This window comes from Myxine glutinosa, chromosome 12 (assembly GCF_964187855.1).
Source record: "Myxine glutinosa chromosome 12, kmMyxGlut1.1, whole genome shotgun sequence".
Classification (NCBI taxonomy): domain Eukaryota; kingdom Metazoa; phylum Chordata; class Myxini; order Myxiniformes; family Myxinidae; genus Myxine; species Myxine glutinosa.
This window is the reverse complement of record NC_136272.1, coordinates 93,760,851-93,775,251: the sequence shown is the minus strand read 5'-3', so window position 1 is coordinate 93,775,251 and position 14,401 is coordinate 93,760,851. Positions and strand designations below refer to the sequence as shown.

Here is a 14,401-nt window from a genome sequence, read left to right as displayed (position 1 = left end):
GAAAGGTTCTGAGACCAAAATGGATGCTGATGACTTGAAAACCTATAATTTTAAGGACCAATTTATCATATGCAATCACTTCATGCTTTCTCTTTATTATTTCAACATTTGCTGCAAATGCGGTTTTGTAAAGGAACTATTATCTTTCTGTAAATTTCACTATTTTATCAAAATATCCTCTTGATCGATGTGATATGGAATATAAATGCACGCTTCTGACCATCCTTTCAAATGGGATGTCTACATATTGCATATGCAAAACGATAAAAGATCCTCCGATCTTTTGCCATTGCAATTTCGTGGCTCAGAGATTGCATCCCAGGTTGTTAATGGGTGATTGAAAAATATTTGTATTCATGAATTTGTTGCAATATACAAGATTCCTGGTGATTAACCTTCCACAACTGTTGCTTTGACGTGGGCAAATGGTTCAACGATGAATGAAATGAATAACCTGATTGGGTTATTTTTCCCAATAACTCGTTTTTGTGGTTTAATTAAGACTTTTATTTTGCCACTGCCAAGCCAAATGCTCGAACTATTTATTTATTATGTATAAAATAAAATAAAAATCCCTCGTTCCATTTTTCAAATGCATTTCCACTATTTATTAATTAATTTATGACTGTTTTTATTTTGAAAGTGGGGGTGGGGAGGGGCTTCCCATTTATAACTAATTTTCAATAAAATTACCACTTAGTGAAACATATCTGATCATTATAATGGGAATACTGTATATAGCTGATTGTGAGGTTGATGAAAGGCAGTGAATCAAAATATTTTAAAAAAAAAAGTTATATCAGCTGTAATAATGGTGAAGCCAGCTGCCGACTGGGCATCCTCCATCGTACAAAGTCCTTCCTTGACACACCTGAACTCCTATCCACCGACAAGGCCTTCATCTGCAACTTGATGGAGTCCTGCTCTCCCCTCTGGCCTGGCTCCCCTGCCTCACATCTTGCTCAGCTTGACATTGTGGAAACCAAGGCCTTCAACATTATTGGAATCTCCTATGATGTTGTCTATGGGCCTATCATTTCGCCACTGCAGACAGGTCTGTGGTCTCTGTCTTCTACCACCTCATTTCTGGTCTTGCACCCTTTGCTCTTTGTGTTCTCTGTCCCCTCCAGCCCCCCTCTCATGTTTCTGCTGTGCTCACATTGTCCACCATCAACCCCCTATCTTAATCCAGAATCAATGCTCACCTCCACTCATCCGTTACTTTTTTCTCCCGCCCATGGAACCAACTTCCACATTCTCTTCGATCTCATTCTTTCCTCCAGGTCTTCAGACAGCTGTTCACCACCATCTCAGATCATCCTCAATCCAAAACGTTGATATTTTCTACCCTCATTAACCCCATACAAATCCCTCCTTTTTCATTTCCAGTTTTCGCTCCTGAGAGTTTCCTTCTGTATCTATACACAAAGAATTAAGTTAAGCACCCCTACACAACGAATTAAGGTAAGCACCCCCTAATATATATTCTTTGTGTATATGTATACATTGGCATATATTCTAAGGTATGTGAGATCAAATAATGATTGGTATGACATTAGCAATTATCCATTGATGAAATTGAGTGATCAAAGTGAAAAAAAGTGATTGGTTGAGTCAGTGATCCGATCACGTGGGTCCTACACACGTTATTGACGCAAAGATCGCTAGAGGTCTTCTCAGAACAATGACTGTACGTTAGAAAACATAAACGTCATCCACACTGTCCGTGATGGACCTATAGCTCCATACTTAAATTGAGGTGAAAATATGCCTAAAATTCCCAAAAAATTTGCACCTTAAATTATTCAGAATAAAATATTGAAAACGGCATGATTATGTTTTTATGTGACCATAATATCACTTCTCCAGAAAATATAGCAATATCATGGGTATATTACACTGTTTTGACGACAACAAACTTGTAATGTGCGAGGTTGTAAAAAAACGGGGGGGGTGCTTAACTTAATTCTTTGTGTATATCTTGTCCACCCCATGCATCCTCTTCTGCTTCTCATTCCTCCCCACACCAATTGTTTCTCCAAGTCTGCCTTCAACTCTGCTGTTTGTTTCCTCCCTGTCTCAACGGTGCCTTTTGTCCTGTTGTTTCCTGATCCTTTCAATGTATTAGAATGAGCTTTTCCATGAGCCTCAACTAATTGGAACTATGCATATAAGAAACCTCGAATTATTCGATCCATGGATTTTTTTGATCGTCTAAGAAAATTTTTTTTTTTTTCATCTTGATAACATGCATTGATTAAGGGTAAGAAATATTATGGACCTTTATACACTAGAAGAGATATTTTATAGGGCCTTAACTAACTTGATGTGAGTTTGTAAACGCTCATTATCCAACACAGGTGTTGGATGGTTATTATGGGTTTGCCAAAACCAAAAGTTTGAGGATGCTTCAAGTGAAAGTTCCACAACTATTAACAAAAGTGTTTACATAATCTCTCGAATTGGCACAACGATGACTCCACATTTTGGCCTTCATGTAAAAATGGCGTAAATGCCTCTACTAGTGACTCGTGTGAAAATGCCTGGTTAATTAAAAATAAGACAGGTAGAGATATATTCAAAGTACACCGCCCCCATGCCAAATAAATAAATAAAACATCCTCCAGTGTGCGGCATCACCATACAATAATTGATTGATTGATTGATTGATTGTGTGATTAAAATAAATAAATAATAATCGTAAAATAATTAACTTCTTAATCAATTGGTTAATAGCATACCTAAACCACCACCCGTTTCGTCTGAATCTAACTTTAAAAAAATTAACTGAGTAATTAATTGAATAAGTAGTTGATTAATCAATAAATCAAAAACACCTTATATGGCCAAATCACTTGGTCATTATCAGCTTCCTAGCTCAAAAACAACAACATGCATTTTAAGGCCATTTTCCCTGCTGGAGCGGGGGTTAGCCTTGCGGTCCCCATGAGGGGGGTAAGGTGCATATGAGGGGGGTAAGGCATATGAGGGGGGTAAGGCTTTAACATCACTCCTAGCTCAAAAGGTGCATGAGATATTGCCCAGATGAGAAAGGAAATAAATAAGTACTTCATCGATATAATACTTAAGTAAGCAATCAATTATTCGATTCATGAAAAGACAAAAAACACTTTTTCCCAAAGTACTTGTTCATTATTGTGCACAAATTTCAGCTTCCTAGCTCAAAGGATGGCTGAGATAGCGCCCGGACAAACAAACAAGAAAGAAAGAAACCGGAGTGAAAACTGAGTACTCCCTTTCAGTGCACGTCATCACCGGGCCCCCTTTGGTGCCCGGCGATGACGTCATGCAGCGTCTGGAGATGGCATAGGAAAGGAGCGGTGTACAAAAGCGGCTGATCATGTCGTTGGTGCTTTCAGCATACATGGAATCATTCGTTTTTGATAAAAGAAGGGGGTTAACATTCCTGTAATTCATGGTTTAGTGATGTCTTGCCACAGAAATGTAGTTACAGCTGATGAGTACTTGCAATCGGATAATGACATTATGAACAATAATGAAGATCCTGCTTGAACGCCATCTGGAGTTGCATCCCCAAATATAGAAAGTAAACACCCGTGTCTTGGAGGTCTGTTGCATAAATGCAAGACCCTGTTCAATAACTTTCCATAAGGATGGTAGCTGGAAACAATACTCTACCTGATTCTGTTGTTTTTGTTGTATACAAAGTCGAGGCTCATGGAAGAACTAAATGTATGTACCAGTTCAACTTTCATTAGAATCACCCGTGCACTTACATTTCCAAGTCAAGTGTTCCGCTATACATCCTAAGCAAGAACAAGACAATATCAAGTGTTGTAGTTATGCGCATATGGTACCTTATCAGGCCTACAAAGTGCTGCCAATCTCGGGTCCTTGCGCCGTGCATAAAGCAAGGCGGCTACGATAACGGCCACCAAGGTAAGTGAGGTCAGCGTCCATGCAGCAGCCTCGGCCACAGAGCCCTGCGGAGAGGCCTCTGTGCCTGGTGGAAACACACGCAAGGTTTTTATGCCTCCGTTTCAACACTACATTCAGTAGGGAAGGCCTCTCTTCTTCAAATAGAGATTTTCCCCAAATTTTTATTTGTATTTTTCTTTTATCTATCTATAATTCCAGTAATCTCTGTGTGTATGTGTGTGTGTATGTATGCGACAACGATTTCTCGACAACTACCGGTCCGATATACTTGAAACTTGCCAGGTATATTGCTGGGGACCCGATGATGTGCCTTTTCAAGGTTTGAAATTAATCGGACAAGTACTTACCGAGCTATGGCGATTTAGCCGTTCGCCGTTCGCTTTGGCGTTGCGAATGGACCAAACCATTGCATGTAAATAGAGGGGGGGGGTTCTGTGGTCGTTGCGAATGGACCAAACCATTCATGTAAATAGAGGGGGGGGGGGTTCTGTGGTCGTTACTGCCACGTGGTTTCAAAGTTTTTTTTTGTTGTTGTTGTTTGCACGCATGATTTTTTGCACCCACGTACGGGCACGCCCTAGGATGTTTACACACACACACCCCTACACAAATTTTTTTTTTTTTTTTTTTTTGGCAAGGAACGGGCACCCACGTACGGGCACGTCCTAGCTTATATATAGTACGGGCATGCCCTAGTATTATATTAATTTCACTATTCATTCATTCATTCATTCATCAAATACAGTAGTGAATTTTTTATTTTTCCTTTAATTTGAAAGTCTAGGCTTATAGAGAAGGGAAACCACATAGAATGACGCTTTGATTGACATGGGAAGAATAAGAAGACAGTCAACGGACATAGAAACATGAGAATGTAGGTTATGGCAAGATGTGATGGAATGGAAATGGGAAATGTGGAGGATTGAATAAGAGGTGGTGGAAGATTGAAATATCACCAATTAATCTTCGTTGAGAAAGAAATACGCCCTGCAAGACTGCGGTCTCTTGATTGGTGCTGCTGATTATTTTGTCTGTCATGGCCTTAACGGCTTTACCTGGATGAGGAGCAAGAGGTGGCATGCAGGTGCATCAGTCCGCAAAGGAAAGCAATACAGCATTGTGATTTGAACAAACTTTATAGGTCAGGAGAAGTTCTGCAGAACCAAGAAGACTTAGCCTGGTTCAGAATGCCCATATCCACCTGCCATTGTGAGCCAGCTGGGAGACGTGGTCAGCCCAGGAGAGATCGTGACTGATGGTGAGGCACAAGAGTTGAAGGAACTGAACATCTTATAAAGGTTGTTCACACAAGTGGAGAGATGGGTTTGTTTGATGATCCTTGTGGAAAGAAACTCTGAGTCTCACCTGGATTAAAAGTCACGTTCCAGGTGTTGGATTAGTTTTTGATCTTTTGGACATCTGTGTTGAAGGATGTATGCCACTCTGTTAGTAGGATTAGGAACTCTTCGACATAATCTGGAATCATCTGCAAAAAGGTAAAGATAATGCTCCCCCCTCCTCCCCTAGTTCTTTTCAAAAAGCATGGGGACAACCAGGTGCCAGGCTGTGTCGAAGGCACAGGGTATGTCAAGAGACACAGCCTTGACTTTCTGGTTCAAGGCCTCCATCCACTCTTCTATGAGAAGAAGCAGCATGTCTGTCCAAAGTTTGATGGCTGGGATGGAAACCAAACTGGTGAGTGATATTTACCTTACATCATTGGAGAAAAGTAATGACAATGTCAGCAGTGATTCTGAACTCTATTCTATTGCTTATTATGGAAAACAGGCTGATCGGTCTCCAATCCGGTGGGTCCTCATTGCACTCATACATGGAGATAATGTTCGCCCCTTTACAAGCAGATGGCAGTATCAAAGTGAAGGATCTACTGAAAATACAGAGGGAGGGAGCGGAGATGTCAGTTTAGCAGAGCATGTTTTGAGAACACGGTGTTGATGCCATCAGGCCCTAAAGCGGAGGAGATGTCAAGGTCAACTAGAAACTTCTTGATCTAAGTTGGAAAATTCATGGTGCCCAAGTGGGAGTGAGCAAGGGAGCACAAGGAAGGAATGGGATGGAATGGGGGACTCTTGCTTGAGGAGTAAACATCGAGTTTGAACATTCTGTCTTGTCATGCAGTACAGACTGCTCTCGAGAGTGAGGAGATAGTGGCACAGCATACACCAAAAATAGTCTTCAGCAAGTCCTGGAGGAGGTTGGAAAGGTCAGAGTTCAGCTTTGACATGCGCCTGGTATTGTATTCTCGTTTGGCGGAAGACAGATTATATCAATTGCTGGCTTTGTAGAACAATCGATGGTATTCTTTGGGTGCAAAACCTCAGCTCATGGAAGGGGGAAGGTTCGTTCACCTTCCAAATCAAGCAGAGCTTGTGAAAGAGAAATCGTCTGATTTTTTTTTTTAAAGTGCTATCATTAGTATTTATAATATCAAGTGCTTCTTGTGCTGAAAATGACGTCATCTCGATCTGCTTGAACTCGCAGCTCGTACCGAGGCGGCCTGTTTGTTTTCTTGCCTCAATCTAGAGATTTTCTTTCAATAAAGAGGTGGTCACGTGTTTAAGGCCTTGTAAAGAACTTCGACAAAACATTGGCCTTGCTAATTCGATTAATAGCACATAGCGGAGAGGCCACATATACACCGTGTATTACCCGTACCTTTGTGCCCCTCATGGCTTGTATTGTGTCCCATCATTGCCTCGATGACACTGAAGGCCTGGTGGGAATCCGCCTGCAGTCTTCTCGTGTCAAAACCTGCATGGTGGGCAAGTAAACCAGACATTGAAACATGTGCTCTTTGAACACACCTGGAAACCGTTGTGCTTCGTCTTGCCTCTGAAGGCAAGGATTGGTTCAATGCATCATGTGTGGTTAAATGAAACAACTTTAGACTTGGATCTGGAGAATTGGAAGAATGTTCTTACGGAACTTGCGAGAAAGGCAAAGAAAGGATCTCACGTGGGCAGTAGGGGCAGCATTGATCCTTGCGGAGGAGAGGGTGGGAGCAAGAGGTTGGTGGACAGCGGGCGGTGTAACAGCGGAGCTCCCCGGCATGGCAGGAACAGCTGGTGCAGGCGTTTTGGCGCCAAGCTGCACCGGCCGGCAGGGACAGACCTTCTGATGTCTGGCATGGTGGTGGAGATGGCTGGGAGGCAGTTTGGTCCGTGTTGTTGACTGCTATTGAGGTGTTTGGGGAAGAAAGGTCACCTTGATTATTATCAGCTTTTATTCCTCAAATAAAATATTCTGAAACACATTCCTTGTACAACAGGTTTGTTTGACACTTGATCTTTGTTTGAGAGAAATTAACTATTCAGTCCTTGATGGGGATTATCATTGGGACCTCAAAATCGAGGCCTGGTGCAGATCATAAATCTGCGATTAAAGAGGTTAGATTGCAGTCACTTTTTTATTCATAATTATGACGTCATCGGTCACGTGATATGGACACAATCTTGGAAAAAAGTTACACCTCTATATCTCCGAAACAGCTCAATGGAAAAAATTGAAACGAGGCTCATTGTGAAGTACTCCCCAAGGGAAATAGGATATTGTTGTTGATGATGTCATCTGTGCCTTCATTATGACATCATAATTCGACAACTACAACGCTTGATCTGATCAGCATGAATTTTTTTTCTCTGCAACTGTTAATCCGATGGACACGAAATTTGTATCATTGGAGCGCCTCCTCCTGTATAACTTTTTTTATGGTAACTATGATGTCATAGGTCACATTGTACAGACACCATCATGGAAAAATCGAAAAACGTTGCACCTCTATATCTCCGAAACCGCTCCATGGAAAAAATTTGAAACGTGGCTCGTTCTAAAGAACTCCACGTGGGGAATAAGTGTTGTTGAAGATGATGTCATTGGTGCCTTTATGATGATGTCATAAATCGACAGGGGCAACACTTTGTCTGATCAGTTTGAAATTTATTGAGCGTGATCTGCGGAACAATTATATTAGAGAATATAAATTTATGATTTAATCGCTCACGCGGTCTGGAAGCCATATTGGATCAAAGAAAAAAACCCTTTAAAAACAGAAGAGTTGGCTTGCAACAGGTTGACTGCGCAGGGTAAGTATTCTATGAACACCATCTAGTTTCTAATGGTGCTTGACATTGACTGGACACCATTTAAAATCACTATCGTTGGATGGAGGCCATTTTAACTCAACCAATTGGGTGGAAAACCATATTATGTGAAGTAGTTGGAGAAATTCCCCAGGGAGTCGATTTTAAAGCTGTCATTCTTGTTTATTATGAGTAGAAAGTGTGCTGGTTCCAATATGGAGGATTAAAAAAAACAATAGCATATGCAACACTGCACATAAAATGCCTTTTGTATGACCAGGAGCTGGCCAGACAAGTGGTTCACATTTCGAAAGACCTATAACCTCCCCCAACAACAACACACACACACACACACACACACACACACACACACACACACACACACACACACACACACACACACACACACACACACACACACACACCATTCAGAAAGTATTCAGACCCCTTCACTTTTTTCACATTTTGTTATGTTGCAGCCTTATGCTGAAATCGTTTAAATTCATTTTTTTCCCTCATCAATCTACACGCAATACCCCATAATGACAAAGAGAAAACAGGATTTTAGAAACATTTGCAAATTTATTAATAAGAAAAAACTGAAATATCACATTGACATAAGTATTCAGACCCTTTGCTATGACACTTGAAATTTAGCTCAGGTGCCTCCCATTTCTCTTGATCATCTTTGAGATGTTTCTACACCTTGATTGGAGTCCACCTGTGGTAAATTCAGCATGATGGCAGAACTTTTGAATATATATATATATAGGAATATATAGGATTGAATATATATATATTCAATTGATTGGACATGATTTGGAAAGGCACACACCTGCCTATATAAGGTCTCACAGCTGACAATGCACATCAGAGCAAAAACCAAGCCATGAGGTCGAAGGAACTGCCTGCAGAGCTCAGACAGGAGTGTCGAGGCACAGATCTGGGGAAGCCTACAAAAAAATCTCTGCTGCATTGAAGGTTCGAAGAGCACAGTGGCCTCCATAATTCTTAAATGGAAGAAGTTTGGAACAACTCGGACTCTTCCTAGAGCTGGCCGTCTGGCCAAACTGAGCAATCGGGGGAGAAGGGTCTTGGTAAGAGAGGTGATCAAGAACCCGATGGTCACTCTGGCTGAGCTCCGGAGATCTTGTGTGGAGATGGGAGAAACTTCCAGAAGGACAACCATCACTGCAACACTCCACCGATCTGGGCTTTATGGCAGAGTGGCCAGACGGAAGCCTCTCCTCAGTGAAAGACACATGAAAGCCCGTTTGGAGTTTGCAAAAAAGCACCTAAAGGACTCTTAGACTGTGAGAAACAAGATTCTGTGGTCTGATGAAACCAAGATTGAATTGTTTGGCTCCTTCGACCTCATGGCTTGGTTTTTGCTCCGATATGCTTTGTCAGCTGTGAGACCTTATATAGACAGGTGTGTGCCTTTCCAAATCATGTCCAATCATTTGAATTTACCACAGGTGGACTCCAATCAAGGTGTAGAAACATCTCAAAGATGATCAAGAGAAATGGGAGGCACCTGAGCTAAATTTCAAGTGTCATAGCAAAGGGTATGAATACTCTACATGTAATACCCCATAATGACAAAGAGAAAACAGGATTTTAGAAAGTTTTGCAAATTTATTAATAAGAAAAAACTGAAATATCACATTGACCTAAGTATTCAGATACTTATGTCAATGTGATATTTCAGTTTTTTATTTTTAATAAATTTGCAAAACTTTCTAAAATCCTGTTTTCTCTTTGTCATTATGGGGTATTGAGTGTAGATTGATGAGGGAAAAAATGAATTTAAACGATTTCAGCATAAGGCTGCAACATAACAAAATGTGAAAAAAGTGAAGGGGTCTGAATACTTTCTGAATGCAATATATATATATATATATATATATATATATATATATATATATATATATATATATATATATATATATATATATATATATATATACAGTATATATATATATATATATATATATATATATATATATATATATATATATATATATATATACTGTATATATATATATATACAGTATATATATATATGTATATATATATATATGTATATATATATATATATATGTATATATATATGTATATATATATATATATATATATGTATATATACCTGTATATATATATACATATAGTATATATATCTATACTATATGTATATATATATACCTGTATATATATATACATATAGTATATATATCTATACTATACTATATGTATATATATAAGTATATATATATATATATACAGTATATATATATATATATATATATATATATATACACACACTTGAAAATAATGATGATGGCCACTCATTTTTGTATCACTAGATGCATGGGGTTGCCGAAGCAGTGTGAAGGGTATTGGGCACAATCCTTGAAAGGTCGCTACTCAGACGCAGGATACTCAAATGGCTCAGTATCTAGTAACTTGGTACTCATTTTGCCGACCTCGGAAGGATGACGAGCTGAGTCAACACAGGTGGTGTTAATTCAACGGGATCACAGGGCTTGAAACTCAGGATCCTAAGCCAGCCAACTTAACCATTAAGCCAACACCAGGCTCTTGAAAATAATAGAATACTGTAAATAAATAAAATACATATAACCACATACACATTCTCTGTACACCCATTACTTGATCGAATGGGTAACGTTGCACAGCAGAATCAAAAAATTAAACAAAAAAACAATGGAAAATTCCGTGAGATTTATTGTTTGACCACGGAAAAATCTTACACACTTTTTACAGTTTGTGATCACTGTCTGATCGAAAGAAAAAACCAACCAGGACAAAGCGGGCAGCAGGTAGAAGGTGATTGGATGGGTTCTGGGCATGGAAGCGGTGGGCATCTCTCGGCCTCGCACAGTGTGTGTCCACCATAACATACGCAGCGAGTACAAGGCTCCAACTGCCATGCATCTCCGGCGCTGTGTCTCTCTCCCCATGGTCCCAGGCACACGGTTGGGTCCAATGCTGGCATGGAAGGTCTTCTGACTTGTTCGCCTGAGTGAAAAATGTGATAATCTAAGCAACTTCATATTGGTAACAAAGCAGAATGTATTAGGATAATGTATTAGGATATTTAACAACTGCTTTTGTGCACATTAAGGTTAATTTGCATTATGAAGATGAATATGAAAAAATTTTTAAACTATATTCTCTACGATTAGTCGATTTATATATATACATATAGAAAGTTTTGCATTGATTCGTTAAGCGGTTCGGGAGAAATTTATTGTACGTTTTTATTTTTAATCCAATATGGCCACAAGACAATGTGATAGTCACTTAGTGTGATGTCCCTCAGATGGATGTTCAAAGGGTGTTCCACCTGCCAGCATTATTTGGTGGATGTTAAAGATCCTACATGTATTTTGTGAGGAGTATAACGTCCATCCGAGGAACAGCACACACATTGGCGAATCACCCTGCCTGTGAAAGACCAGGAGGACATTTTCCAGCTGGTCAAGATTCGAACCCAGGCTGGAAAGCTCAGAGGTAAGTGCACATACCTCTTGGACTGCCTCACATACATGTATGATAAAGTGAAAATGGAGATTGTTGAATGGCCGAGAGAGTTACAGTTGTGGGAGCAGAAGAGATAGTAGAAAATATAGATACAACCATTGTGCAGTATTATAGGGAAATGATACCTGTGCCTTGGGATGTAGATCTATTTGTAGATGTCAGTGATCTTCAGGACTTTGATCTCTACTGTGTCAGTAAGTGGCGAATGGGATGCAGAGACTCCAGCCCAAATCTGTTATCCATTCTCCATTACGCCTTGTGCGTCATGAGGATCAGCAGAGTGCTGACTAATTGTCCCAATGGAGGATGCTGATATTGCATCAACCTTAAGGAAAGAATTAGGATGTAGTTTCCCCAACACAGGTATTGGCTGATGGTGAGGTCAAGGAGATCCAGTAACTGGACCTTGGCAAGCCGTTGGCCATAGAAGATCATTAAGGGAATTCGTTGCTCATTTTCATTGAGCGACAGTAAGAATGTGTAATTTATTGGGGTGAAGGCAATGTTGAAGATGGTTTATCAATCTCTGATTTTCTATAGGTCGCTAGATAAAGACTTGGGTGGAAACGCTAGAAAACGAAAAACTATGCGTGTAGTTGTCAGCAAAGTAGTGCCAATGGATATGAAAAAGTCATAGATTTAAACCAGAATGGATCCAATCCAGAATACTGCCTGGAGAGAGGGATACAAGGATGCAAGGGGATAGGATACCAGTGCATGGAAAGAGGGAATCGAGAATGACTTTAATAACACTTGCACTCATTATTTCAAGAAATATGAAAGAAGCAAATACCAAACTCCGTTAGTGATATACCTGGACAAGATGGACAGCAGTGGCCAGGTCGCAGATGAGGCTCGGTACAAGTTAGTGGAGGGCATGAGATGAGGCCACACATTTCTTTGCCCGCAATGCATCGGCATGCCCGGCAGCCATCATGCCAGGTTTCTCTATTGGCAATTAAACGTCCACGTCGTCCCCTGCATGTCCGACTCGGTGCCTTGGTAGCTGACATGTTGTGTTAAGGCAAGGGTGGAAGACAAGAGGTCAAAAACAGTATTGTAAGGTAGCCATTGGAATGATATCCACAGGCTGAGCTTCACAGTCAGGGATGAACAGATGGATGCGGCACATCCCTGCCGTGTACTCTATAAATGCTTTTCATGGTAGATGAGAAGCTCTCCCAAGAAAATAATACTTAGTGTTGTATACATTGATTTCCGAAACACTCGAGCATTACTTACAAAGTTGTAATTGCACATAAGGGGCCATCGATATATTACATACATGTAGAGGGGCCTTGAGTAGGGAGAGGGCTGTTGCATATTCACTGACACCTCCAATAGAGCTGGGTTCAGCAAGGTAGCGGAAATGTAAATAATCTACCATATAAAACACAATGTCAGTTTGTGTGTTTGTACAGATGTCTGTCCCCCTTCTTAAGGGTAGGTTTTAAAGGTCAATCTTTTAACACAAATGTTTGTTCACTACGGTCTACTTTTGAGGATAAAACAAATTCGAAAAACATTTCCCATAAGTAATTATGTCTCTTCTATTAGAATTGTAGACGGTGACTTGCAAACTGCGCCTCAAGGACGGTGAAAAGAAGCGTTTTTAAAAAATAACAATGAATACAAAGTGCAGGGATGTGAAATTCGCTGCACGTGATGGGCAACATGCACAGATTAAAACGAGTGTTCATTTACATCCGTATGATGTCTAATATATAAAGAAGATAAAAGCACACCTGACGCTAGGCCGAGGCTTCAGACTTTGGCACGCTCACAAGGCTGCACCATCGAATAAACTGTTCCAACCTATAATTTTTGACGGACTTTTATACTAGTTGCAAATATGATTCATAAGGTAATTTTCCCTCCTCCTCCTCCTTCTTCTTCCTCTTTGTTTCATGATATCTTCAGAGTTAAATGGCTTTTTTGCATTCCAAGTATAGAATGTAGTTTAGAAAAAGTGCAAACCAAATGAACAGATGTCATGCTCATACGTCAACAATCCATCCATTCATCGAATTAGAAAGACGACAGGAATAAAAGTAAATTATAAACAATGACAAATTCTAGGTTAAACAATCAATTCCTCTCATTACTCTTGTTTTTTTTCTGTAAACAATCGTAAGCATGGTTAGGAAGGTGGCAACACTCTCCATAATACATTGAATGCTGCGGTGTAGACTTTTTCATACTATAAAGATCACATTTATTTACACAATGGTCTTATCTAATATAATCTATGGAAACTTTTCTGTCCTGGGATTCTTCTGCTGGCTTTTCTTTAAGACTCTGTGTAGAAAGAACGAGAGAGTTCATGGAACACCTTATCCCGTGTAGTCTTGAGAAAAAAGGACATGGGCGGGGTCTGTGAGCAGCAAATTTGATTGATCAAGATGATGTGAAATACCGTAATATTTTATCCAATTACTGCAAAGCGGAAGGGTTTTGAAAGTACCAAGAGATGATTTGTGTTCTACAGTGTTCAATAATATAATTCAATTGAAATAAAATAAAGATTTTAAAAGCTGTAGAAATTTTTTCCTGGGAAATTACTGCCCGTTGATACAGCGTCTTTTACACCACCTTATTTAACACATTCCACTCGTTCTTTGAGCCTCATGTTTGTGTCCTTTATGACATCCTTAAAAACAGTAAGTTTCATGTTTGGAATGACTATAAATTTTGTTTGATTGCCCCACTCGCAGACAGAGTAAAAAGATTATCTCACTCCTCTCTGCGCATGCGTGACCGGGATGAATTCAGAGCTACAGGCTGTTGTTCCGATTCATGTTCCGATTCGTGTT

General features: G+C 39.9%; 1 protein-coding gene across 1 annotated transcript in view; it reads right to left on the bottom strand.

Annotated features, from left to right (window-relative positions):
* The window catches only part of LOC137437207 (cysteine-rich motor neuron 1 protein-like), a 74,380-nt gene that overhangs the window by 2,563 nt on the left and 57,416 nt on the right, over positions 1-14,401 (bottom strand). The window contains exons 8-12 of the mRNA XM_078766091.1: positions 12,403-12,594; positions 10,845-11,063; positions 6,898-7,116; positions 6,598-6,693; positions 3,840-3,985 (exon numbers count right to left, since the gene is read on the bottom strand). Of these exons, the coding sequence (XP_078622217.1) occupies positions 3,840-3,985; positions 6,598-6,693; positions 6,898-7,116; positions 10,845-11,063; positions 12,403-12,594 (872 nt within the window). The remainder of the gene's footprint in view (positions 1-3,839; positions 3,986-6,597; positions 6,694-6,897; positions 7,117-10,844; positions 11,064-12,402; positions 12,595-14,401) is intronic.